Raw genomic sequence first — 25120 nt, 5'->3', positions numbered from 1 at the left:
TTTGACTTGGGCAACTTTGTTGATATATTTCTTTGATTGACAAATGCTGTTACCTGTGCTTGATACTAAGTGAACCTTTTAAAGATTGAGGTTGATTTGAGTGTAGTGTTGGCTTGGAGTGTTTGACTAGTTATTAACTTTGGTGTTGCTTCCATAGGTTACTGCTCCGATCCTTATCGCCACTATACTGACAGCATTCACTGATGTAATGCAACCCTGTGTGTGTGTGTGTGTGTGTGTGTGTGTGTGTGTGTGTGTGTGCGTGTGTGCAGGGGGAGGTGTCCAAGTCCAGAAAAAAGGACGAGAGGAGATCTGGGGAGAAGAAGGCTTACTCATAAATGCAGTTCTGCATTAGCAGGTAGATATCCTGAATCTTTTAAATGATGGATTATAACTACTGATACTGATTCACAATCTTTAATCTTTCTAACTAGTTTCTTCCACAAGGCTATATATATATATACATATATATACACATGTATGTATTGTATTATATTATATGTATATATTATATAATATATTATATTCCTCACTAGCCTACAACAGATAATGCAGCCATTTGTAATAAAATATTTGCGAATGCCATTTAGGTTCATCTCATTTACAAGTCTTTTCACGTTTTTAGACTTGCAGGATTTATCAGACCTGTTCCTTGGGGGCAGTGGCATGACTGTGCAGTTCAGAGGAGCGGACGACTTTGGCCAATAAACACACTTCTGCAGCTTCCATGTGTAAAGGCATGGTGTTTGTTGAGAGAGCAAGGACTTGTACCGTTTGATTTTTTCGCATGAGCATGACAACTCACACTTCATCCTGCAGAGCGGGACGCCTGTGGCGGTTTCCCAGCTGCCCCGGGGCCGAAAGGCAACCATTTTCTGTCTGTTACGGGACCTCTACGGACTTATATCCTGTCACAGAAGGTACTACTTCCTCTCTATAGAGGAGTCCATAAGGTTCTATTTCCTGTATACTGAGGGACCTACAGGGCACCACTTCCTGTCCAGAGAAGAACCTCTAGGGTACTACTTTTTCTCATCGGAGGGGCTCGGCAGGTTGTTCTTCCTGACTCTATGGGGACATATAATAAGGCTTGAGATTGGTTGCCAATGGCATCAGAGGAGAGGAGAAAAAACTGAAGGATGATCTTCAGAAACAACGGGCACGGACTCCCTGCCTCCACAGCAACTTAACACTCCATGTGACCAAAGAAGGCACAAACGATTTTGTTAAAAACACACAAACAAGTCAAACAATATGAACTCTATAGAAGCTCCTTCCCTCACTGGCCTTATAGCTTATCTTGGACCCACAACGTCAGGATGTAAATTGCGACTTTTTTTATTTAGCTTAACTTAATTTTTTTGTTTGTTTTAAAGACAAATTGATAATAATTTTACTGTACATAAATTACATTGTGTAAAATTATGAAAAATAAGCATTCAAGGTTCAGAAGGCACAAAGTCACGAGAACTTTTTAAGTGCTTTCAACGTTATTGAAACAGTACCACTCCAAAGGAAGGTTTAAGTGTAAGTTCACATGCTCTTGTATAACTAATTATTATCGCTAAAATATTTGTAAATTGAAAAACAGTGGTTCGATTTTAACTGAAGTCATTTCCTTGAAACTTCTGCTGATTCTGGACTTCCCAGAATAGGTGTGCTAATCTAATTCTGTGAAACAAAGATTTAGAGTACTAATATTTTGACGCATGCTACTCACGTTATTTTAAGTACATTTTTCTAAGTTTGCAAACACTATATTTAAACCAGACCAGAAATAACATTTCCCTGTCAGCTTCTACAGTCCTTAATGTTTCTCACAAGTTTTATATTCCGAAAAATGTCACATAGAGAATGTGAAGGTCTAAGGTACCTTTGTTGGGACGCTTCCCTGAGGATTAATCCACTGTGTGTGTTCCTCTTCAGTTTGAAGGGCATAGCTTCAGGTGTTAGCTTGAGTGCTAAGGATGAGAGGATATGTGAATGTATATGCTGGTAGACTGGCTCGCTGTTAAAAATTAGTAACGTGTCCTGTGTAAACGGCTATAGGATGTAGAGGTCTCTGTACGTTGTAAGGCAATTTGTAATGATATGAGTGTATCCATTGATTTTTCTTTCGTTTGTTTCTTCTTTTAAGGCTGCTGTGATTTCAGAAAGGGAAAGGCAATTTTGCCAGGGGTTTGTTGAAATATTTCTTCCAAACTGAAATAAGAGTTTCACATTTGACCTTCACTGATTATTGTTGCTCATAACATATTGTGTGTATGATATATGGAAAAAAAAACACTGGATGGTCATAATAATTATTTAAGCTTAAATCAACTTGTTTAAATTTACAATGTGTGACATCTTTTTAGAATCTGTATATTGCAGTGTTGGCATTGGTTTGATTGATAGCTTAGAATTTTATTTTTGCATCTAGAGTTTTTCTTCTTTGAATTTATTTTCCTAGCCCGTTTAGTCAAATCTGTTGTGTGTAAGGTGTGAAGATTCAGCCTCTAGTGTGCCGACCGACTCCATAGACTTGAGATTGTTTGCAGAAGAGTCATCGTGATGAGGAATCATCTTCTAGAATGTTACTTTTTTTTGCATCCCCATGAGAACGTCTGTCTTGGGGAAAGGGTAGGAGGGACTTTTAGTAAGGTCCCAAATATTCTGTTGCTTTTATTTCATGTTTGTTTCCACCCAAGCAGCATTTTGGTGTATACAATTCTTACTGAGTGAAGCCATTTTAATGTCTCTATTTCAGCACTTTGGTTATTGAAGGTCTTCTCTTTTAGAAGCTAGCAGCAATGACGCCATCACAATGTCTCAGACGTCTTTAAAAAAAAATCCAACATTAAAAAAATAAATAAAAAATGCATTGATTTTGCAAATCTAGGATGTGTTCTGTTTTTCTTAATGGTTATATCTATTAATACACACACTAGCTGTGAAGCACTGCATAAACAATGCCATTTAAATTAAAATCACATGTTTTGAACCACCCCAGTCTCTCCAATTGTGATGCACATGGAGCACATATACTTGCTTTTGAATTGATGATATTAGATATATTTTTATTATTTTATATTTTGTTGTTATTACTTTTACTATTATTATGCTTATGTTGGCTTTTTGACTGTCTGAAACTAATATTTTTAACTAATAATGTATTTATATACTTTAGTAGGCCGTTGGATAAAAGCATAAATACCTTGAACATAGGTTACACATAAAGTCATACTGGTATAGGACTCTGGGTAGGCTATATGTTACTTTGCTTTCAGACCGACTTGATTTGTTGGTTAAAAATGTAGAAATGCATCCAGTTGCCATGGATGTGTTTTCCAAATCTGGCTCACATTAGTGTGTTAGTCAAACTGCAATAAAACTGATTTAGTTGAACTGACAATATGGGTCGCAAGATTCTGTCATCTAAATGGACATATGTCCATTTAGCCTGTTCTACTGGATTGTCATTAGACATGTCTTTATCGTTCTGTATGCCTATAGTTTGTATTAAAGTGCAGATGTCAGCTGATCCGGGTCTGGAGCAGAAGGCCTATACAGCATAGTTCAGGGGCCTGTGGCTATTTTCAATGGAGGCTACTGATATGTCTTTTCGTATACCGGTAGGCTACACTTCCACTATACATAAAGATATAAAGCCCAGAAAGCAGATCATCTCTGGCCCAGGAGTAGGTTCTGTGAATTTGGACCTTATCCCCTCGTGCACATGCTCAACCAGATCTGGATCGTTTAAGTTATGAAATTCTTTCCAACAATCTTCGAATGTCACCAATACAAGTTATTTCTTCATTATCTATCTACCATCTAGTAGGCTATCTATTGACATGCGCAGTGTGCGAGTTATACCACGGTTTAACTACGGGGCGGGTAGGCGATTTTTCTTGTTTTTTTTTTTTGTTTAAATGCTGATCCTGCCATTAATAGCAACAGCGTAGACATATGCCTATTATAAAGAGAAAATCCGTTGCACACGGGTGGTGCCATAGGTCTATGTTTGCTTACATGAAACAAAATATGTGTTTACAATATTTACATGAAACACCCCGATGGATCATTAATGGGCTACGCAAACTTCAATGAACTTGATAGTAAATAATCCACGGACCCCGACCACCAATGATGTGTCTTTTGACTGTTTAATTAAATCAACTTAAAATTACTCAACAACTTGCATTGTTTCACAATCACATGGGCTATAGGCCTAGCCTATAAGGCTGTACACAGAGCCAAACACACGCGATAAGAGCAGCCAGCGGCACCAACCATATACAATAAACAATAACATTATGGCATAAGCTAACATAGTATGGCAATAGCCTATTATTTACAAAAGGCTACAGCTAGGACTATAGCACAACACATTCATTATCTTTGACACAACCCTCTCACTGCCTGGACGCAACGGCACACATAGGCTACTGTAGGCTACACAACACAACGATGCACATAGCCCTTCTCATAAGTAGGCGACCTACATAACAGCAATCCTTAGGCCTACAACAACAGCACATTTTAAGTAAAAGCAGTTACCTAACACAGAAGTGACCACAGCGGCCTGGGTTAGGCTGCTTTTGCTCGAGGTCCGGTAAGCCATGATGTGGACAGGCGATGACCTGATTTGAGCGCTTTCACGTTTCGCGCCTCTAACATGCAAGCAGGCACTTTTTTCATGAATCATGAACTCAAAATACAATTTTATTTCTCTTATTTTACACATTTTAGGGAAAATCATGGCCAAAATATAATTTATTTGGCAATCATATCAATATTTTAGAGCTCCCCCACAATTTCACATACCATGTTTCCAGGGGAGCTCAGGTGGCCACTAGGGAAGCCATGGCTCCCCCTGCTCCCCCCTAACTCGCACCCTGGACATGTGAATGAAACCATAAACATAATATACATGAAACTCCCTGAAACAGAATTCACGCGGCCATTGTCTTTTCAAATAATTATTGTTATTATGAAAAACATTCACGAGTCGTGCCCATAGATCGCGCACAGGTTGCCGCCCCACCCTGCATGTTACCCTGCATGTTACCGCCTGGTGGCACTATCCTCGTAACACGATAGTAGTTCCTGCAAGTGCTCTAGTTGGTATTCCCCGGCGTATCCCCAACCCTCTTGCCAGTCTAGCTGCCGTTCAGTTGCTTGGCCTGCCCGTCCAGTCCATAGAGGTCCAGTCTCGCACGATACGGTGATGGCGGACAGCGAGAGTGATACCGATGGAGCCGGGAGCAGTTCTGCTACCCCTATGTCCTCTACCGCCTCGACATCCAGCAAGCCTGGAATACTGATATCCCAGTTTCGCCTGGAAGAGCTGACGAACCGCTTGGCCTCGCTACAGCAAGAGAACAAAGTGCTGAAAATCGAGCTGGAAACGTTCAAACTCAAATGCAAATCACTGCAAGAGGAGAATCGAGACTTGCGAAAGGCTAGTGTTACAATTGTAAGTATTCAGTCAGCGTTGGGTGACAGGCTTGTTGCATGTCCATTTTTTTAATGTCAGCACATGCCTGTAACCCAAATTAGTTTGCTAGGTTGGTGTGAGCCAAGGAAATAAGCTAATGATAGCCCGTGGCCATCGTAGACAGTCTTGAGATTCACTTGAGCTTAGCTAGCTAGGTGGCTAGTAGTATTTTGTGAGCTAGAGCCAGGTAAGATGCATAGAACTAGCTGGGAGCTAGCGAGTTAGCATATTTTGTTATGCTGAATCAGATTAGCATCTTCACCTGCCAGCTAACGTTATGTTGCAATCACGCTGTTAAAACACCAGTGGTATTGTGTAGCGTACCATTTATGTTACGCGCAGTGTTCTTTCTACTAAAGTACGCTAGTCAGCATGGACCACTCTTTCTCATCCACCTTCATCATTCACAGTGTGGCCTAGTAAGCTAACTCGCTAACAACTTTAGCATCGCGGCCACCAGACAATCTAACGTTAATTTAGGTGTGCACAGATGAGACAGCTGTCCTTTCTTGATGTCTTTTTCTGATGCGTAGGTGTAATGTTAACGTTATCCTATAGCTTACATGCATGGGCCAGCTGTTTAGGCTTGTTGTCTAACCAACCAGCATCCTCATTTGTCAAGGCGGCATATGAATATTTTAATTATTGGCAAGTTGTTTGCCATCCAAAGTCAACCAAGTCTGATTGTTTAACGCTTGTTTGTTAGCAAGCTACCAGGCTAGCTAATGTTATGGTAGAGGATGTTGATGTAGATCAACCAGCTAAATACAAAACAGCACGAAAATTACACTTAGTTCGTAGTAGTTCGTAGGATAGTTGGTGCATCTTTTTACTTACTTGAGACTGCATTAGAGTAATTTCAATGAATCTCTGCTGAAGTTTTTATTGTTGTCACACGAACCCTAGAAAAGCTGAAGGACATTCTGTTCAAGTGCTGTTTAGTGTACCTGTATTTCATTTGGTTGGAAGAAGCTTCCCATGCTTACAATAAAAACATCGAATGTCGTCTTTTGTCCACTTGCACACACCCAAAAGTAACTTCAGCTCCTGCGAATCAGATGGGCTGAGATGATACGTGCAGGATTATTGTTAAGTTCTGCAAAACGTGTTCACAGCCACATATGGCCTTGTGCTTCATATAAAGTTTGATGCATTGATTGCCATATATGGTCATATTTGGATTCTGGATTGATTTTGTTCATGGTGATATTTTTATGTGGTGTTTCTGGTATTGTGCCCCAGGAGCCAGGTTGCTTGCTTCTGAACTAGGTGTGGTTAGTGAGACTGGATGAACATTTTGCAAATGCTGGCTTGTAACCCTTCCCACTTCTGCCAAAATCTAAAAGAATTCCAGTAATGTGAGGAACTTCATGAATGTCTTGTTTCTTTCAACACTGTAAAAATCTTGAACGTGCCCTCTGTTTCTCTCCCCCCTCTGTAGCAAGCCAGAGCGGAACAAGAAGAGGAGTTCATCTCTAACACGCTGTTTAAAAAGATCCAGGCCCTGCAGAAGGAGAAGGAGACTCTGGCTGTTAACTATGAGAAAGAAGAGGAGTTCCTCACCAATGACCTGTCACGGAAGCTTATGCAGGTGGGTCAGGGTCGGAAGGCTTACGTTGGAAAACTGAGCTGAGATATAGTTTGTCAGCGACAGGTTTATGTTTCAAAAGCTCTGAGACTGATGCTCATAGTCTTATCCAGTCGACCCAAACCTAACACTTGTGTCAACGATTTATTCAGAGGTGAGATCCAAAGACCAAAACAGAACTCGGAGTTTAGGTATCACATATGTCATTAGGTGTTAACATTATTTGCATTAAAAAAAGTCCTCTGAACAGTTCACTGTAATTGTTAGTTTTGTACAGGCAGGATAATTGCAGGTAAGAAAGATCTGTAGGTTGTAGAATGTTTATTTGTTGATAACCTAGGCCTAGTCCACTGCATACTGTGCTAGACTACTAGGAGAACTCTGATCCTACAGAGCTTTTTGAATGAAACGTGTCAAGATGCGAGGGGGTAGAGGTGTTAAAAAAAATGATCACTCACAACACAAGAACTGTGGCGGAGGATCTTTAGACCAAAGACAAACCAAAGACTGCTCATAGTGCAGCATTAGAGGATATAATTTGTAACTGACTGGAATTGGCTTCTTTCTCTCCTGTAATACCCCGGCCTCGAGTCAGGCTGCTTGGTCCCCATCCCAAGAGAACATTGGCTGAAGGGTTTTTATAAATGTGAATGTGAGTCATGGTCAAGACTGCTAGTTGATTGATTGGTTGAATAAAAGTAATGGCTTATGTGATTGGTTGGATTTGAATCCCTGTAGGCACAGTGACTTAGATTTGCTCACACCTGGTCTGAGCTTCCCCTTCTGTTGTGTGAGTCAGCAACATGCCTCAGTGGTTGGAAATCGCATAAAAGATAGAAGCATCACACATCAGTGAATGTGTGTGTGTGTGGTGGTGACTCCCTGGGAACCGGAATAAGAATCCAGAATAAGCCACAGGGTTCTAGAACCTCTGAGGGCATTCCAAACAGCTGTTATGTGGAGTGCTGATTTGCTTATGTGACAGGGTTAGCATCCAGATCATGTTAAATTACTGCTACTGCAGCCAGGCAGTGTGACGCTGCCCACCCGTGTGCTTCTCTAGTAGCAAGTGTGGTGTGGCAGTGCCAGGGAAGGAGCCAGCTGGCACCTGAACACAGTGGAGTGAGTCAGACCTTGACTGTGAGAGGAGAGAAGCTACTGCAAGAAAGGAGACAGGAGACAGAACACAGTGCGGAATGATTGAGAGAGAGAGAGAGAATGGGGGATGTTACACCTGACTGTCTTAGGCTACATGTCATTTTTTATTAGATATTCCAATTAATTTCTAGCCTTAAGGGATTTTTGTATTTAATATATTGAGCACTGAGTTCCAATGCTGTTTTTTTTTTACTTTGGCAACATTTATGCATGGCAGCCAGTGCCAGCAGAGATTATTGGAATCGAGAGAAAGAGACCAAAGTAGGGCTTTAACTAGGTCTGTCTATAACTGTTTTCAGACATGTCCTCTGCACTTTATGCAGATCTTTGTCAAACGGATGTTCGACCCTGCTGGTGATTCAGATATGATGCTTACGTGCGGACATTGGTGTGGAGGACACCGACGCACATGAACAGAATCTCTGTGTGGTTGAACGTGGTTGAACAGGTTGAACGTGGTTGAACACGCACATGAACAGAATCTCTGCATGTTCTTCGCTTCGTTCAGACCAGAGATCATTTACGCAACGTCCGTCCAAAATACTAGGTGGGAAGTAGTGCAGGAGCCCCCTAAGTTCAGAGTTCCAAATGTCGGGACGGGATACGTTGTTCAGATATACGGCCCAACCGCTTGACATCCGCAGAACATGCAGACCTACACCTATGTCTGAAAGCAGCATGTGAGAGAGAGAGCGAGAGAGAGGTCTGTGTTTTGGCGATCTGTGATTCCAACCCACCAGGCAGCCAATTAAAACATGCCGTGCCACTGAGCCCTACACACACACACACACACACAGAGTCCCCATGAGGCTTAATCTGCTGTGAGCTGACCTTCCTGTCTGCAGCCCCACCAGGTTCTGTCACCTGCCCTGCAGTGGGGAAACTTAGCTGTTACTTGCCCTGCTCAGGGTGGCTTAGTCTATTACAATAGGCAGGCTTACAGGTGAATGGTGCTGGTGGTAATGATACTTCCCATTGCTCACCCCAGCCAAGAACAAGTGGCTGACATCACACGTGTTAGAATTAGAATGAAATCTAGAATTAGAATTTAGGTTTTAGTTACTCTGCTAAATTGAAGAATTTAGAAAGTCCTCAACACAACCGACATTGGGTAATAGCTTTTTTTCTTTCAAATGCAAGCATTGTCGAAATATCATCCTGTCAGGGATTTTGTAGAAAGTTGGGCTCAGATAGCATTGCTCATTGTATCATGTCCGTGTAACATGGTTAACGTGTCAGGCTCATTCTGACCAGACAGACAGACATGAGATACCAGATGGATTTTGGCAGCAGAGACCACACAGATGGCAGGAGATCCTATTGGCTCAATCCAAGCATTTTTGCACGCCATGCCATTGCCACCGCCACCCTGTTGAAGCCAGTGTAATAACTGCACTGGTAGAGTTTCGAAACGGAGACCACGATCGGCCCAGCCGTTATTTGACCCCTGTTCAACCCCTCTTCTGTGAATTTGAATCAAGCCAGTCAGCATGAGTTATTTCCAGATTGAGGTAATTCAGTTAGGATCTGGGTCACAAACATAGATTGTTAAAGGAAGAAGTACTGTGATGGCCTGGGTCTGGGAACTTACCATTGGCAGTTCTCAATCCGATGAGCGGGATAAACGGTTGTCTTTCAAATTTCTTCTGTACTCATTCTGAGTACCCTGATGTCAATTTGAGAATCGGTCTGGTGTTAGCCAGGCTATCACAACCTGGGAGAGAAGCACCAATCAGCAGTACAAGAGCAGTAACTAGCTAGCCATGGCAAGGCATTCACTCTGAAACTGGCCCAGATGGGATGGGACTCTTGAACAACACACTTGGAGAGGTTGGTCACACAGCAGGAACAAACAGCCCATGTTAACACTTTCCAACATAACATCAAGTTGGGTTGAACCCTAGTGGATGCGTTAGATAGATAGATAGATAGATACTTTATTGATCCCCAGGGGAAATTCAAGGTTGGGTAGGGATCTCTACGTTGGTAGGGAGTAATGTCTACTACTGCGCTGTCCCAAGATCAGGACTTCGCTTGCTTTGTTAATCTACATCTGAGCATTTCTACGAGCTGCAGACCTGCCTGGCTACCTATTATTTGACCAGTTCTCAACACTTTACATTAGAGACCAAACAGAGCTGAACTGCCAACACAGTAGGAGCTTTACATGCAGACAGTTGGTTGGACCTATTTCTTCTCTCTTATTTCTGGATGTTGGCTTTTATGGGTGTAAAAGTTGCTGGGTCGCAATGCTTCATTCAGAAATAAACAGTAAACAGATTTCCTATTCATTATTTTTATTTGGTAGTAGTTGCATCACTGTGTAACAGCAAGAGACCCTATTTACTGGTGAATATAATGTATTAATATTTCTCTGAGTCCACAGGAATATACATGTGTCTGTCTGTGAGTGTCTATTTATTCATGTTTGTGCACATCTGTGTGTTTGTTTATTTGTATTTACGTATTCTCTCTCTTTCTTTCTTTCTTTCTTTCTTTCTTTCTTTCTCTCTCTCTCTCTCTCTCTCTCTCTCTCTCTCTCTCTCTCTCTGTGTGCGTGTGTGCGCATGTTCTGTCCTCAGCTCCAACATGAGAAAGCTGAGCTGGAGCAGCACCTGGAACAGGAGCAGGAGTTCCAGGTGAACAAACTCATGAAGAAGATCAAGAAGCTGGAGAACGACACCATCTCCAAGCAGCTCACGCTTGAGCAGGTAAACTCTCCTTGTCATTTACTGTTCCTCACACAAATGCACGTTAAACCACTTCCTGTTGCTCAAGGAGTGTGGGAATAAGATAAATTGTTCCCAGGTGAGAATGTGTTATGCTTTATCCTGTTTGTCATATCCTGTTACTCACACTCGATTGGGGAATTGCTCCTGAGGTCACTTCCTGTAGTAGCTTGAACACATGTTGGAAATGGTAATGGCTTCTATTATCATATCCTGTAATTCACAACCATGTTGGCAGATAGTATGCACACACACACGATTATTGTTAGTGGCACAAATAGACGTTATATGAGATTGTTACATATGTTGCCATCTATTTTGTTGTCAAGTCATGTTGTTTATGTTGATAAGTTTAACTTGTGTGTGAGTTAACTGTTTGAGTGCACATGTGTGTGAGTCAGCTGTTTGAGTGCACATGTGTGTGAGTCAGCTGTTTGAGTGCACATGTGTGTGAGTCAGCTGTTTGAGTGCACATGTGTGTGTGTGAGAGTCAGCTGTTTGAGTGCACATGTGTGTGAGTCAGCTGTTTGAGTGCACATGTGTGTGAGTCAGCTGTTTGAGTGCACATGTGTGTGAGTCAGCTGTTTGAGTGCACATGTGTGTGAGTCAGCTGTTTGAGTGCACATGTGTGTGTGTGTGAGAGTCAGCTGTTTGAGTGCACATGTGTGTGAGTCAGCTGTTTGAGTGCACATGTGTGTGAGTCAGCTGTTTGAGCGCACATGTGTGTGAGTCAGCTGTTTGAGCGCACATGTGTGTGAGTCAGCTGTTTGAGCGCACATGTGTGTGAGTCAGCTGTTTGAGTGGTGTGTGTGTGAGTCAGCTGTTTGAGTGCACATGTGTGTGACTCAGCTGTTTGAGTGCACATGTGTGTGAGTCAGCTGTTTGAGTGCACATGTGTGTGAGTCAGCTGTTTGAGTGCACATGTGTGTGAGTCAGCTGTTTGAGTGCACATGTGTGTGAGTCAGCTGTTTGAGTGGTGTGTTTGTGAGTCAGCTGTTTGAGTGCACATGTGTGTGAGTCAGCTGTTTGAGTGGTGTGTTTGTGTTTATAGCTGCGGAGAGAGAAGATTGATCTGGAGAACACGCTGGAGCAGGAGCAAGAAGCGCTGGTCAACAGACTGTGGAAGCGCATGGACAAGCTAGAGGCAGAGAAGAGGTCTGTGGTCGTGTGTGTGTGCGTGAGTGTGTTTGTGTGCGTGAGGTATTCGTGTGTTTGTGTGCGTGCATGTGTTTGTGTGCGTGCATGTGAGTGTTTGTGTTTGTGTTTGTGTGTGTGTGTGTGTGTGTGTGTGTGTGTGTGTGTGTGTGTGTGCGTGTGTGTGTGCGTGTGTGTGTGTGTGCGTGTGTGTGTGTGTGCGTGAGTGTGTTTGTGTGCGTCGTGTGTTTGTGTGCGTGCATGTGTTTGTGTGCGTGCATGTGAGTGTGTGCGTGAGTGTGTGTGTGTGTGTGTGTGTGTGTGCGTGTGTGTGCCTGTGGTTCTGTGCAGAAGATGTGTGCAATATCATTGTGCAATTGTGAAAACTGCATGTTCCAGAATCTGAGTTATTCATTGCATTGGCATGGCCTCCCACCTTGTTGCCTGCGCAGCATCGTTCTGTTACTTTGTGTTATTGTGTCTTTTCATATCTCTAGAGATGCACACAGCAACCTCTGTAAGTCTTGCATAAGGTTCATGAAACGTGCCAGAAAGCATGACATGCCTGACGTATGATGCTGTAGGTAGAGTGAAAGCAGCAGCAGAGATTTACACCAGGCCGTGCAGAGACCTGCGATGTTTCAGCTGTTAGCTGTAAATTGGTCAGAAGTGGCTGAAAGCCTCAGTAACAGGGAGTTGTGAAGGTGCAGTGTCATCATGACACATGACATGGCCTTTGGTCAGAGGAGAGGAGGACGACATCATCTTGTTCTGAAGAATGGCGCCAGTGTGTAAAACTAGCACAATTTCACTGGCAGCTGCCTAGTTGCAGCTCGTCCCCCAATCTTTGGCCTGTGTAAATGGCTAGTTGAAAAACATTTTTTCAAATTACTGGGCCGTGATGTTTTCGACGGTTCATTGGCAGTTAGAGGACAAAAATTAGCTTTGGATTCTGTGCCGCAGAGCCTGCACACTCTGCTGTGCCTATCTGCAGTTTGAGGCTGTAAATTGTTCACAGAAGTGGTTGAAAGTCTTGGCAACACGTAGAAGTAATTGTGTGATGTCAAGAGTCCATCAGTTAGTTGGTGTGCCTGTTGGTTGCCAGGTAACCGTCTCTGCCATGTTCCCTCTCTGACCTGACAGGATTCTTCAGGAGAAGCTGGACCAGCCTGTCTCGGCACCTCCGTCGCCGCGGGACATCTCCATGGAGGTGGACTCCCCAGAGAACATGATGCGCCACATCCGCTTCCTCAAGAGCGAGGTGGAGCGACTCAAGAGGGGCCTCCGCACCACGGAGATGCAGCGTGAGTACCTTGTGGGACTCTAAGGGCCTCGTCATGGGGATCTATCTCAGTCCAGTCCTCATCTCTTCCTCCAGCACATACACCTGAAAGCGTGTCTAGATTCTGATTACACCTGCATGTCAGGCTTATATTTGGTCTAGTCTTTTAGGACTGGAAAAATAATGCCACATCTGTTGGCTTTGTCCTCTAGAGGGAGACATTGCCCTAAGAATCATGACTTTCTTCCCGTTACTGATGGCTTGTGAACAGTCATACATTTTGGTGTTCCGTTTGTAAATGCATTATTGTGTAACCAGCATAGTCACTAGGAGAGAGAGAGTCTTCAGAATGCTGCTCTCTCTATCCATTTGCAGTGGTAGTTGCACAACAGTGCTGTCTGGAAATGCGACCATGTGCAAGTTTGAGAGAACTGCAATACCAGTCTGTGACCTAGAGGGCACCATGGGTCACCAAAAAGTATCCAAACAGTTATATCACAGTGAGCTGCAACTCACATCACAGAGATCTATCCAGCAGTGATGATGCCCCTGACCAGCCTCATCATTGAGATTAATGACCAGTCATATCAGGGCATTGTAACACACTGTAACATGAAACTCCTTTGGAAGTAGAGTGCGGCGAACACGCATAGGACACTCAGCTTGCACTTAAACACCGTCATACAAATAATATGATATTTTTTTGACATCTGTACACCATGCAACATTAACAATAATAATCCTTATCTCCTATTCATTCATTCATTCTCTCTCTCTCTCTCTCTCTCTCTCTCTCTCACAGACACAGAGAAGCGTGCCCAGTACATAGAGGAGGAGCGGCACATGCGGGAGGAGAACATCAGACTGCAGAGAAAACTCCAGAGAGAGATGGAGCGCAGAGAGGCGCTGTGCAGACAGCTATCAGAGAGCGAGAGCAGTCTAGAGATGGATGACGAGAGGTACGTACACACACACACACACACACACACACACACAAACTCCAGAGAGAGATGGAGCGCAGAGAAGCACTCTTACATCCCACAACTACCTCACGGTGGTGCCGTTTCCCCTGTTTGATTTTAGCTGCTCGGCAGTACGTTTGGGTTCTCTTGTCCTGTATTGTTTACAGGTGAGACCTACTGTATTGTGGCTGGGTGCAGCTGGATACTGTATTATGGCTGGGTGCAGCTGGATACTGTATTGTGGCTGGGTGCAGCTGTCCCAATAAAACCCAATAAAAATGTTTTTGAGCCAGACACCCTCCACACTTGTTTTTGGCTTTGCTTTTTTATGCTGTCAGGTAGTAAGAGCTAGCCTGGCTCCGCCCTCCTACGTATATCCGCTCAATTTTCATTTTACTTCAGTACATCGTCTGGGATTTTGGTATATTCGCGGGTTTTCTCAGGCCAAATTTTACCTGTCCAATCAGCGAACAGAGGGGGTGGCTGAGAAAGATGACGTTAAGGTTGTGCGACCAAACGTTAGCGATTGGTTATGGCAGATCCAGAGTGGCTCTGGGCAGATCCAGTAGTTTTTAACTTCAACAGAGTACCCGCATTCAAGGAAGTTAACGCTTGGCAATGGTAAGTGGCCAGACTCTCTGTACATTATGAAATGTACGAGAGTCTGGTAGGACCAAGTAAGAGCAGCCTAGATATAAATGGCAACAGGTGTACACACACACACACACACACACACACACACTAAATGCAGAGAAATTATCTGCAATTTTCTGACAGCTCAGAGTGAGAACTCTGGAAATTGACAACGGTGCAGAGCACGCTCTAATGACATACATATATACAAACACACATGCACAAAGAAACACACAAACATATGTAGGTACATACATATATACAAACGCACATGCACAAACAAACACGCACTCATACATATATACAAGCATGCACAAACAAACACGCACACATATAGGTACATACATATATACATTTATTTACATACACTCACAAATACACACACACAAGGCATGATTGTTCCTGTGTATCTCTCTCTCTCTCTCTCTCTCTCTCTCTCTCTCTCTCTCTCTCTCTCTCTCTCTCTCTCTCTCTCAGGGCTCAAGGGTCTCTCGAACTCTGCTCTCCTCTCTCTCCATCCCCATATTTTACACATGTCTCCCCAGCTCCAGTCGCCCGATCTCCCCCGGTACGTCCACACACACACTCCATCTCTCTCTCTCTTTCACTCTCACGCACATACACTCTGTCTCTTTCACACACACACACACACTTTCTCACACACTCTTTCTCTCTCTCACACACACACACACTTTCTCTCACACATGCTCATATTCGCTTTCACATGCACATACAGTTTACTGCACTTCACTACACACTTTCATACTCTCTCATACACATGTACACAAAAGTTATGTAATGGACACACACACACACACACACACACACACACACGTTGAGGGACGTTGACTCGGTAGATACACAGACTAAGACCAGACTTGCTGTGTGTGTGAAGTTGAGTGAGTGGCCTTGAGTCCCTGCTTCAGTTCTTCACCAGCTCTGCTGCTTCCAGACAGCTGCTGCAGCTGCCGCCCACACTGAGGAAGTCATCAGTCCACTTGCTGTGAACTATAAAACGACTACTTTTACTGGTGATGGGAAGCACTTTATACACACACAAAACCAAAGGTTACCTGTACAGTACATACAATCATTGGACCCATTATGCAATCGCCTCACATTATCTATCGTGTGAAACGTAGACAACAACATTGACCTCTCATTATCTATCGTGTGAAGCAGACCTCTCATTAAAGTTCAAAATCCCGTTAGGTGCTAATGAAGGGCTGTGCACAGGGATTTTGAAGGTGCTGATGATGTGCAGTAGAACGGTTGAAACCTCAAAAACGAGTATACATCGCACACTGGAGGATCTATTTTTGCTGATTTCATGTGTTTGAACACATTTCATTTAGGCCATTACCCATGTCAACCCCCAACAATTTGTTTCCATAGAAAAATGTACTCTGTTTACAAAAATATATATTGACCTCACATTATCTATCGTATTAAACGTAGACGACAACATAAGGTAACCCTTACTGTGCCCTCAATAAGCTTCCAGCAGATTTTTTAGTGATCAGCTCTTATCTCCTTTGGCTGTGGTATAATCTTTAATAAGCCCCCTTTAGCCAGTGTTTTTTTATTTTATTTTTTTATAGCGTTGCAGGTACAAGGGTTGGGAACATTTGGTCTCTATTCAGGCATACCTTTGAGATGGAGACGTCCTGATTGCAGGGGTGGTTTGATAAAAGAAGCGGACTCAGGTGTCAAGCTCATGCCCCCCCTCCTCTCTCTCTCTTTCACTTCAGTTCAGTTTACTTGAATTCAAATGAGATTTATGAGCATGACTATTTCTAAGCTGTGTTGCTAAAGCCAACATGGTAAACACAATAACATAAACACATCTGTAAAAAAACAAAGAAGAACAAAGACATCAACAACGTCATACTCTTTTCACCCTCGTTTGGTTTGGTTTGCTTCTCTTCCTCTACCTCCACCTCCTTCTCTACTTCCTTCTCTTCCCCCCTCTTCCTCTCTCTCTACTTCTCTTCCCTCCTTCCTCTCCTCTTCCCCTCTCTACCTCCTTCCTCTCTACTTCCCCCTCTTCCATTCTCTTCCTCCTTCCTCACTACTTCCCTCACTTCCCTCCTCTATTTCCTTCCTCTCCTCTTCCCCCTCTTCCTTCTTCCTCTCTACTTCCCTCTCTTCCTCTCCACTTCTCTCCTCTACCTCCTCCTCTTCTTCCTCCTCTTACCATACTCGGACTTGTGCTTCATATGTAAGCACTCCTATCCTCTAGTACTAAAATTGACAGATGCAGTGGTCCTAGCTATAGTCTCCTGTGCACTGTAGCTTAAATGTTGTTATATTGCTGTAGCTGTAACTCTCTTTAATGTTAATTGCTAGAAGCAACACCAAAGAGTTTTTTGTACCTTAAAATAATGTTTCCAAAATCGTTTTTAGTGGTTCATCAACTCGTAACAGGGTGAACGGCACTTCTGCATTCGCTTTGCAGCCCTCTATCGGCTATAACCACACTATGTAAGTTTGCCAGATCGGGTAGCGGATCTGTAGTTTGATGGAATGACGCATAAGAAACTACAAATTTGACTAGCATCTGATGTCGCAAAACATCGTACTTTCATAAAATCATGCAACATATTCTACCTTGTCTGTCGACATTGTTATTTGCAAAGCCGGTGCTGGATAAACAAATAGCGTGCGTGCGACAGAGGGAAAGTTCTTTGGTGTTGCTTTAAATGGTATTCTATTGCTGTAAGTCGTTTGGATAAACACGTCTGCCAAATGAATAAATGTAAATGCTTCACACTGATCCTGCATCAGACAGTTGATCAGCCGCTGTTTGCTTTACAGGGCCTTGTGCAGGTGAACCCAAGGCTTAAGTGTTCCACCAACCATGGGCCAAAACTCTGAGTTGACTTATTTGTCTTGTCCCCTGTGAAGTTATTGCCAAATGACACACATCGGTTGTTTCTGGCTGAACGTCTGGCCATGGCTCTTATTCCAGTCTCAGTACTCAAGCGCCAGGCGTTCTGTGCTCCACTCTCCCTGGTTCCTGCTGAAAGGTTAAGCAAACGGTTATCTGTGTTATTGGGTGTGGTTCTGTCTGGAACCCCATGAACTTGAGTCCTTGAGTCTTCAGTCAACAGAAAACTTCAGACGTCATGTGTGTGTAGGTGTGTTTATCTGTGTGAGAATCCTCAAAGGCTTTATCGTTGTTGCTGACCAGAGTAGATTAATGAAGCAGAAGTACTATTGACTTTGGTTCTGTCTGTATCGGGACACAATTTCTTTTAGTCTGTCTGTCTTGCAGTAAAGTTAATGTGCGGTGAGTGTGAAAGAGAAAGGGAGTTAAACAGGGGAAAGGTGGAAGACAAATTAAAGAAAGGTGCTACGTTTGTTTCCCTTTTGCCAGCTGAAAATGACGAGGGCTTCATTTTAATTTCGCTTTGGAGGTTTTCTTTGTTAGACTGATTTTCTCAGGATATATATTTTGTTATTTTGATGGTCTTTTTTGATCTTCGTCTTTAATGGCTACCCTGCTGAGCAGTACATGGTACAGAGAGAGAGAGAGAGATGGCAGGATGTTGGCCCTGTTCCCGTGCCCTGCACCCCTCCTCTGTCTCTCTTTCTTTCTCTCTCTCTCTCTGTCTGTCTCTTCCTCTCTCTCCCTCTCTCTGTCTGTCTCTCTCTCTCTCTGTTTATCTCTCCGTCTCTCTCTTTGTCTGTCTCTTTCTCTCTCCCTCTCTTTCTGTCTCTCTCCTCTCTCTTCTCAGCCAGGCAGAGAGGAAGTCAGTCAGCACATAACCCATCCCTCGTGCCCTTCCTCTCTACACTCATTTCCTGTTCCCTTCTGGAACCATCGCCCAGGTGATCGTGACCCTCGCCGCGCGCCACTTACCTAGTCACTGTTGACCGAGGGTTAAATGAGGCGGTGACATCACTCGGGCTACCGCTCCAGGGCCCCCGTGCTTTGTCAGCGGAGACTGTTGCCAGGCTCACACGCGCCTCCCCGATGGTGACTCGGCAATTTTTTTATTATACCACGCTAAGCCTTCCCCTCACATCAGAGGAGCTTTGAGTTGTGAGACGCGGCGGGGCAGAGTAGAGAGCCTCGTTGCCCTCGGGGCGCTTGTCTCACGGACGCCCCTTGTCTCAGCCTCTCTGTGCACACAAAATCCCTCACGTGACTTTTGCGTGTGCCAAGGAGGTTATGACCTCAATGTGGTCTGTCTGTCTGTCTGTCTGTCTGTCTGTCTGTCTGTCTGTCTGTCTGTCTCTTGCCTGAGAGTAGGATCACAGATAAAAACTACTGGCCCATCTTTCATGAAATGTGGTAGAAAGGTATAGCAGCAGAGGCCAGGGAAGAACTACTGGCCCATCCTAGAAAGGTATAGCAGCAGAGGCCAGGGAAGAACTACTGGCCCATCCTAGAAAGGTATAGCAGCAGAGGCCAGGGAAGAACTGCTTTCATTTTGAAGCAACTCCAACTGACGAGGCTTGATAAATTTGGTTTCACTTCCACATGTACTGTGATGTGCCGCATTTGATCTTGGTGGAGTTTGGTCTGCACTCTCGGTTCCCTACTTCAGATACAGTTCATGTCATACTACTACTGCTACTGCTACCTCAAGTACTACTACTACTACCACTAGTAATGAAAAAGATCATAGTACAGCAATAGTGATGGCGATAATGCATTTACATTTCATTTATTCATTTAGCAGACGCCAAAGTGACTTACACATGTCAATTATATTAGAGCTGTCAATCGATTCAAAAAATTAATCTAATTAATTACATACATCTAAATTAATCGCATATATGATTTTTGCTGTTAAAGTATTTTAGTGACATTAAAGTTCAAAAACTTTTATTATTTTAATAATGGCCATAATAATCTATGCACTGTAATAAATCGGATAACAATAGAGTGCATTTTCATGCACTCTAATAAGAAGAAGCCTAGGAAGAACAGTACAGTGCATTTTCATGCACTTGTAATAATAATCTCTTTGTTCCTCTTACAGGTCTGTCGTACGCCAGCCACACAGTGGGCTTCACTCCTCCAGCCACCCTGAGCAGAGCCCCCCTCCCACACTACACACCTCCGGGCCTGCACGTCCACCCTGGCTCCTCCCACGGCATCCAGGTAAACACACGCACACGCGCGCGCACACACGCATGCGCGCATACACACACGCACACACACACACACACAGGCCTGCACGTCCACCCCGGCTCCTCCCACGGCATCCAGGTAAACACACACACGCACACACACACACACACACGCACACGCACACACGCGCACACACGCGCATACACACACGCATACACACACACACACACACACACGCGCACACACATACACACACACACAGGCCTGCACGTCCATCCCGGCTCCTCCCACAGCTTCCAGGTAAACACACGCACACACACACATACACACACACACGCACGCACGCACGCACACACACACACACACACACACACACACACACACACACACAGGCCTGCACGTCCATCCCGGCTCCTCCCACGGCATCCAGGTAAACACGCACACAAGCACAGACTCTTTCTAGCTCAAACACACACACTGCAAATACGACACATGTACGATATACATACACACAAAAGTACACAAAAAACTGGTTTGTTTAGAGATGACATTTAGAGAGAAGTCTACAGCACTATTTTGCCTGTAGTAGTAGAAACAAAGACATTGAAGGAGCAAAGAACTAAAAAAAAAAATAAAGAAAATGTACACATGCGCCTCAATCTAACCACAAGTCCTAACTGCAAGCGATGCGATCAAATCAGTTAAATTACATCGTTTTCAATAGAAATGTCCTGAAAGTACGGCACACGAAGCGCAATGCAACGTGCCATTTTGAGCAAACTTTGGTTGGACGCCCCTGAAATATGATTTAATAGAAGGTCAGTGTAGACAGAGAGCATTTAATGCTACAAGACAGTCGCTCTCTGGGATCTTGTTAGAATACCCTGTTAGATGTTCTTGCCAGACAGACAACAAGGCTGGAATGTATCCTGTTGCCATAGTAACAAAGGTCACAACAAAGTTGTTACAAAAGCCAGATCCCACTCCCACTGTGTCCTGTCACCATGGCTTCCGCCCGGACCAGGAGCTCACGCTTCTATCCCACCTGTGCCAAGATACACCTGTTTCCCACTCCGCCACACCCGATCCTCTCTCGCGACCCAACAACAGAGCCGAGACGGAGTGACACTGTGGTGGAAGCGCGCGCTGAAAAGACCTTTATCTCCCCTTTTATGTGGCTCACAACGTATTCTATTCTAACTATGGTGTTACAGAAGCAATTAATAATATAAACATGTATCACACATATACCTTAATTGCTTCTGCAACATCATAATTCTCTTAGCCCTCTTAAAGTCCACTCTCATCTCCTTTGTCTTGGCAAAAGTTAAAATTAGGTGGTTGTTTCCACACCATGCCACAAAGTGCCACAAAGCTGTTCACCACTTCTCTATACTCAGTTTCCTCCCCATCCTTGATAAGGGGGTTGAATCGCACAAAGTTATCGCACAAGTTATTTACCCGGGCAAATATTATAGACCTCCATATAAAATATGCCTTATCTGCATATCAGAGGTCGTCATATAGTCGTCTCGGGTGTCCTGGGACTGTGTTCTTTCACCTGATCTGCTCTGGCTCGACTTTGCTATTCTTTCTTGTCGAGTTGTTTTGAAGTATTTCAGGTCACACATTGTCCCAGTTCTCTTTATATTATTACATGCCAGTGAATAGCTTGCTTAGGAATGAAGGCGTGTGATGGCTTTCTATGGTGTGTGCTGTTGAGAGAAGTGATTTTTTTTTTTTACCCACTAATGCATGAGCAAAGTAGTTGAAAAGTGATTTTATGTTAAAGATTATGAATATAATTGTAATTGAGGCTTAGTCCCTGAATGAAAACCTACTGTGTGGCAGTGGGAGTCTTTCACAGGTTGAGCTCCTTAGGATTGTTTTTGTGATCTTTTCAGGCCTTTGATTACATCATTGGAGGTTCCACATTTCTTCCCTGGTGGGATTACTGCTTAGAGAACATTCCTACTCGGGGTCAATAACTTCCGCGCACACCCGACTCCCTGACAAATCGCTCTTTCTCTCTCTCAAACACACACACACACACACACACACACACACACACACACACACACACACACACACACACACACACACCACTTATGCATCACTCTCTATCTCTCTAATACACACTCCACACATGGATACATACATATTCACATCTATACACACATATTGTGTGTGTAGGGGTGTGCATGTGTGTGTGTGTCAATAAGGTTGCTTAAAGAACACTGAAATGTTGAAAGGGTTATGTCTAATAGCACCACTGTTATGATGGTATTTTGCTCTATAGTATTGTGATCTTAAAATGAACTTGAATCTTAAATCTTACTCCTGAAAAGTACAAACAAAAACCAGGTAGCATCTTAGAAGTATTAATCCTTAATCTCTAATCTGTTTTCCTTTTAAATTAAGTCTTTCCTGGATAAAAGGATAATAATTTGATGGTAAAAGCAGTTAGACTAACAGATTTGTTTCCTTAACTGTCATCATTCCTTCTTCCTCCCCCACCTCTTCTGCTTTTTATTCAAATCACTCATGCTTTCTTCCTGTTTTTCTCTCTCCCTCTATCTCTCTCTCCCTCTCCATCTCTCTCTCTTGACAGAGGCCTTCCCCGCGGAGAAGCAACAGTCCAGACAAGTTCAAGCGCCCCACCCCCCCTCCGTCGCCCAACACACACTCTGGGGCGCAGCAGCACCCTCCTCTGCCTCCCCCACCCCCCCAGCCTATGGTCCAGTCGCCCACGGCACCGCCAGCTAGCACACAACAGCACCCGCTGCAAGCACCCTCTCAGCCTTAATGCATGCACAGGACTCCGCTACGCTAGGCTAGGCTAAGCTAAGCTAGGCTACTTAGGCTAGGCTAGGCTAGTGCAGCGATATTGCAGTTACTCATTTGGGGGGAGGGGCGAGTCGTCAGCAAGGCTGGGGACAGGAACAGGAGTTTGGTTTCTGGCGTGGCACTGAAACGGGCTGACTTGTGTATGTGCAAGTCGGCAGACTGGGACTCGTGTTTGTTTGTTTGTTTTGTTTGTTTGTTTGTTTTATTTCGTTTTGTTTGTTCCTTTCCATTAGGCTTCTTTTGTTTACCACACAAAAAAGAAAGGACAAAAAAGTTTCTGTATTTTGTTTGTTTGTGTGTTGTGTATAGGAGTTTTGGGCGGGACTTACTTAACTTACTGCTAGTCAGATATGCGCTTGTGCTCACGAGGATTACCTGGGAACACACAAACACACACACACACACACACTCTTTTCCTCTTTTTCTTTAATTCTTTCTTTCTTTTTCCCTTTCTCTCTTTCTGTCTTTCTCTCTCTCTCTCTCTCTCCCCTACAGCTGCAGCTAGTTAGTAGTCCCACCTGGAAGGCGAGACACTACTCTCATTCTCGTGTGCCATCACTCAGTACAAACCTAACGCATCAGCCAGTGCCTGCGTCCCTCCCTCCCAGCCTCCCTCATCACCCCATCAATCGCACTTCTCCCATTGGATGGGAGTTCTTATTCAGAACAGGCCATACCAGCAGAACAAACAGGACAGCACGTGTTCCTAACGGAATTCTCTTAACGGTCATTATTACAGAGCATGTAGAGCTTTGATTCTGGAATGGTGGCTTTGATTCTGTAATGGCGGCTTTTAAGAGCCTGCTAACTTAGTTGGGAGAAGGTTGACGTGTTTTGTGAGGATAGTTCTGAAAGCATTGTGTGTGGCGTGTCCTAACCCTACCTTCTGTGTGTGGTACGGAGGTTAATGTGCAGTTCTAGAGGGGTTGGAGGTTCTAGCAGAGGAGGAGATTCAGGTACAGAACCCGTGTGTGCGGGCGGGGCCGGTGTGTGTCGTTGCTTCAGACGGCCCAAACCCTCCATCGCACACCACAGACGACCGAAACATCAGCTCGCAGAGCGAAGGCCCTCATTTTACTCTTAAGTGTTACATGAACATGTTCAACAGGAACAGTCCTGTTCAAGAAATTAACCTGAATATGATTAAAAAGCGTGTAAAGTTAAAACGTGTCTTGTCATTTGTCACTGAGTGTGTGTTTTTCTCTCTTCCAGTGGCTGAATGTCTCCACATAGTAGTACTTACTTCTTGTTTCATAATAAATTCCGTGTTTATATGTGAACCGTAGCTTTTGTATACACAGTAAAATAGATTACAGTAAATATATGTTGGGAATTTCTCTCTATGAACATAGTATTCACTTAGCATTAGCTCTGTCAGAACCTGCATTAGCCAGCATTAGCGCTGTTAATAGTCAGAACCTGCATTAGCCAGCATTAGCGCTGTTAATAGTCAGAACCTGTAGGAGCCTGATTTATGGCCTATAGTGGTTCTAAGGTTGCTTTCACACTGGGTCCGTTTAATTGGACTGTACTCGAATTCCCCCCTAGCCCGGACCCAGCTGCTCTCTGTTCACATAACATTTTTGTTTGCAGACCTGAGTACGTTATAGCTTCTTTTGACCAATATCGCTTGGCAACATTGCAAAAACGTCAGTTTATTTCCTGGTTTTTGAACAGATGGCATTCGAAATGCACCGGAGTTCTAACGAACCGTAGGCCTACCCCAGACCACTGTTTTCTAGCGGACCCGGTTTCGGTAGACTGCGTTCACATTAGCAGAAATCACCGAACCATCGATCCAGACGAACTTGCGTCCGGACCAAACGGTCTAGTGTGAATGTGCCATTAAAGGACTCCGCTACACTGACAAATATTTTGTTACATGTTTCCTTATACTGTTTTCTGTGATCTAATCGTCACAAACATGACTGACTGCTGTGGACTTGGCACCATAAGCTTGTGTGTGTGTGTTTATATCTCTTTGTGGTATGTGTTAGGTTTCCACTCTGTGTATGCAGTATTCACAGGTGCCGTTATCCGATCGCTGGCGCCTCTTGGTGCCAGGCATAGTGCCAGCTCTCACCCTGTAGGGGGTGGGGGTACATGTCATTTGGTAACACACCTCTTAATCCTACAGAGTGTTCCACATCATCTTATATCCTCCAATCAGGGGAGACCCTGAAAACTGGAGATGTGCATATGATTCTGTTGTGTATAAT

General features: G+C 43.9%; 2 protein-coding genes across 7 annotated transcripts in view; both read left to right on the top strand.

Annotated features, from left to right (window-relative positions):
- The window catches only part of ank3a (ankyrin 3a), a 109765-nt gene extending 106885 nt beyond the window's left edge, over nucleotides 1-2880 (top strand). For all 6 annotated transcript variants that reach the window (XM_048269326.1, XM_048269324.1, XM_048269323.1 and 3 more), the window contains 2 exons: nucleotides 273-358; nucleotides 626-2880. In XM_048269326.1, coding sequence (XP_048125283.1) covers nucleotides 273-338 — 66 coding nt within the window. In that variant the 3' untranslated portion in view covers nucleotides 339-358; nucleotides 626-2880. The remainder of the gene's footprint in view (nucleotides 1-272; nucleotides 359-625) is intronic.
- A 2211-nt stretch (nucleotides 2881-5091) lies between these two features.
- LOC125311227 (coiled-coil domain-containing protein 6-like) lies at nucleotides 5092-24067 on the top strand. The gene is made up of 9 exons (XM_048269079.1): nucleotides 5092-5461; nucleotides 6924-7073; nucleotides 10811-10939; nucleotides 12009-12112; nucleotides 13235-13395; nucleotides 14176-14336; nucleotides 15446-15536; nucleotides 19963-20084; nucleotides 22666-24067. The coding sequence occupies exons 1-9, from the start codon at nucleotides 5213-5215 to the stop codon at nucleotides 22858-22860; spliced, it is 1362 nt and encodes a 453-aa protein (XP_048125036.1). The 5' UTR covers nucleotides 5092-5212; the 3' UTR covers nucleotides 22861-24067.
- The last annotated feature ends 1053 nt before the right edge of the window (nucleotides 24068-25120 follow it).

This window comes from Alosa alosa, chromosome 18, assembly GCF_017589495.1.
Source record: "Alosa alosa isolate M-15738 ecotype Scorff River chromosome 18, AALO_Geno_1.1, whole genome shotgun sequence".
Classification (NCBI taxonomy): domain Eukaryota; kingdom Metazoa; phylum Chordata; class Actinopteri; order Clupeiformes; family Clupeidae; genus Alosa; species Alosa alosa.
The sequence above is the reverse complement of the archived record's forward strand: the minus strand, read 5'-3'. Positions and strand labels throughout refer to the sequence as shown.

Excerpts from the sequence above, each read along its gene's own strand:
- LOC125311227 (XM_048269079.1), top strand. The coding sequence starts at position 5,213 with ATGGCGGACAGCGAGAGTGATACCGATGGAGCCGGGAGCAGTTCTGCT. Across the intron at positions 10,940-12,008 it reads AGCAGCTCACGCTTGAGCAG|CTGCGGAGAGAGAAGATTGA; the intron begins GTAAACTCTCCT and ends TTGTGTTTATAG. Across the intron at positions 13,396-14,175 it reads CCGCACCACGGAGATGCAGC|ACACAGAGAAGCGTGCCCAG; the intron begins GTGAGTACCTTG and ends TCTCTCTCACAG.